Source organism: Aplysia californica, unplaced genomic scaffold, assembly GCF_000002075.1.
Source record: "Aplysia californica isolate F4 #8 unplaced genomic scaffold, AplCal3.0 scaffold01014, whole genome shotgun sequence".
In the NCBI taxonomy this organism is placed as follows: Eukaryota; Metazoa; Mollusca; class Gastropoda; order Aplysiida; family Aplysiidae; genus Aplysia; species Aplysia californica.
Window position 1 is genome coordinate 212,826 of NW_004798284.1, and position 1,790 is coordinate 214,615.

General features: G+C 45.8%; 1 protein-coding gene across 1 annotated transcript in view; it reads right to left on the minus strand.

The window, feature by feature from the left end:
• The window catches only part of LOC101847075 (dual specificity protein phosphatase 10), a gene marked incomplete in the record, with an annotated part of 31,843 nt that overhangs the window by 17,280 nt on the left and 12,773 nt on the right, over nucleotides 1-1,790 (minus strand). Inside the window, 1 exon segment of the mRNA XM_035973119.1 lies at nucleotides 943-1,104. Within this exon segment, the coding sequence (XP_035829012.1) occupies nucleotides 943-1,104 (162 nt within the window).

Below are 1,790 nucleotides of genomic sequence, written 5' to 3' on the forward strand. Positions count from 1 at the left end.
AAGGGGCGGGGTGAGGAGGGTGTGGGGAGGGGATGTCCAGGGAATACCCCAAGGAGAACCATCTCAAGCAATGATGACACATGGGGTATGGCGCCTTTGTGCTCTTCTTGACCATCGCTCTGTTGGCCGGCGTCCGGCATTGTCCAGCCCCAGTGATTCATGCGCTGGGGCGTGCACGTGCAGAAATGTGTGCGTGCGCGTGCGAGCGAGTATGTGTGTGTGTTTGTGTGTGCGTGCGTGCGTGCGTGCATGTGCAGAGAGGCGGGGACTGGACAGAATGCCTTGAGCGCGGGAGTGATTAATGAAGTGATAGACCGTGACTCGAGCTCAACTCTCTCCCCGACTCTCGTCCACGGCACGGTGGGGAGACTGCCCACAATGGTCATCCGAGAGGGTCCCTGATGACGTGTTTAATGTGGGAAACTTAATGGCTCTTCTGGGTAATTTTATGGTAAAAAGTTGGGTGGGTAGCCGTGGAACGTGGAGAGAGAGGAGAGAAAAGTGGGTGAAGTACCGAGCGTGTAATGTCGGCATGGTTGTAGAGTGCTTGTCGACTTCCTAGAGGACTGCAGAAGTACAGGCATAGTGTACGTATTGGACGGACAGACAGATCTGTAGACATGACCGGACCGACAAGCAGACAGACGTAGAAAAGGACGTTTAGAGAAGAGGGTTCACACAACATAATATATTATACTCAAAAGACGGACCCCCAAAAAAATGTGAAATGGTAAGGGTTTATCAACAAAGACGGAAAATCAGAAAGCAAAATAAAAGGAAAGCTATAATAGATTTTTAGTTTTTCTTTTTTATAGTTTTAGAAGGGTTTTTTTACGGCGCTCGCCACTGCATAGTAAAATAGATATTGACAATATAAACATAGATGGACACAACAACGGATAAACCTATTTTGATTGACATAATAATAATATCTCAACTCACCGAGGTAGAGAAAAGGAAGAACTTGCGAGGCCGTTGCAGCCTCTATCTCTGGTTCCTGCACGCCGTTGGTGGGGCTGTACAGCAGGGGCCTCTGGGCCTCCAATACCCGGGAACTGGGCCGGCACAACTCCTCGTGCTCGATGCTGAAGCTTTTCAAACCGCCTGAAAACAGCAAAACAGAGAGATTTATGATAGTGATGATGATGATGATGATGATGATGATGATGATGATGGTGATGATGATGGTGATGATGATGATGATGATGATGATGATGATGATGATGATGATGATGATGACATATTCGTACGATTGTAACTGGAAACAGAAATAAATATATCAGAATTTATTAACACAAATTAAAAGGAATAATTTTTATATTTGTACAAGTAAATACAGTTTTCGGTCAAGACATGCTTTTTCCTATTGAAGAATAGGCTTAATGACTCCACTATACACATAGCATAGTGGACAGGGTCAAGAGAAACAAAACTCGTAAACATGTATTATTCACACCTCGGCCTTTCATCTGCGCCACAGCGACCTGTAAGCTTAGAACAGGATAACTGTGGTGTCCAGAGAATGATACAGATTATATTAGTGATCGGTAGGCGGACTATTGAACAGATTTGTTCCCGCCCCTAAACTCGGGTTGTTCGAAAAGAAAAAAAGTCCAGATAGAAACAACTTCCACTTAGTCTCATTGAAGACTGGGGTATTCAACCAACGGCGCTGCCACTTTTTGCGTGAAAGGAAGCAAAATGATGAAGATTTACGGGGAAGGGGAATGCAAAAATGTGGGGGTGAGGTGAAAGGTGGGAAGGGGGCGGGTGAGGTGAGAGGTGGGAAG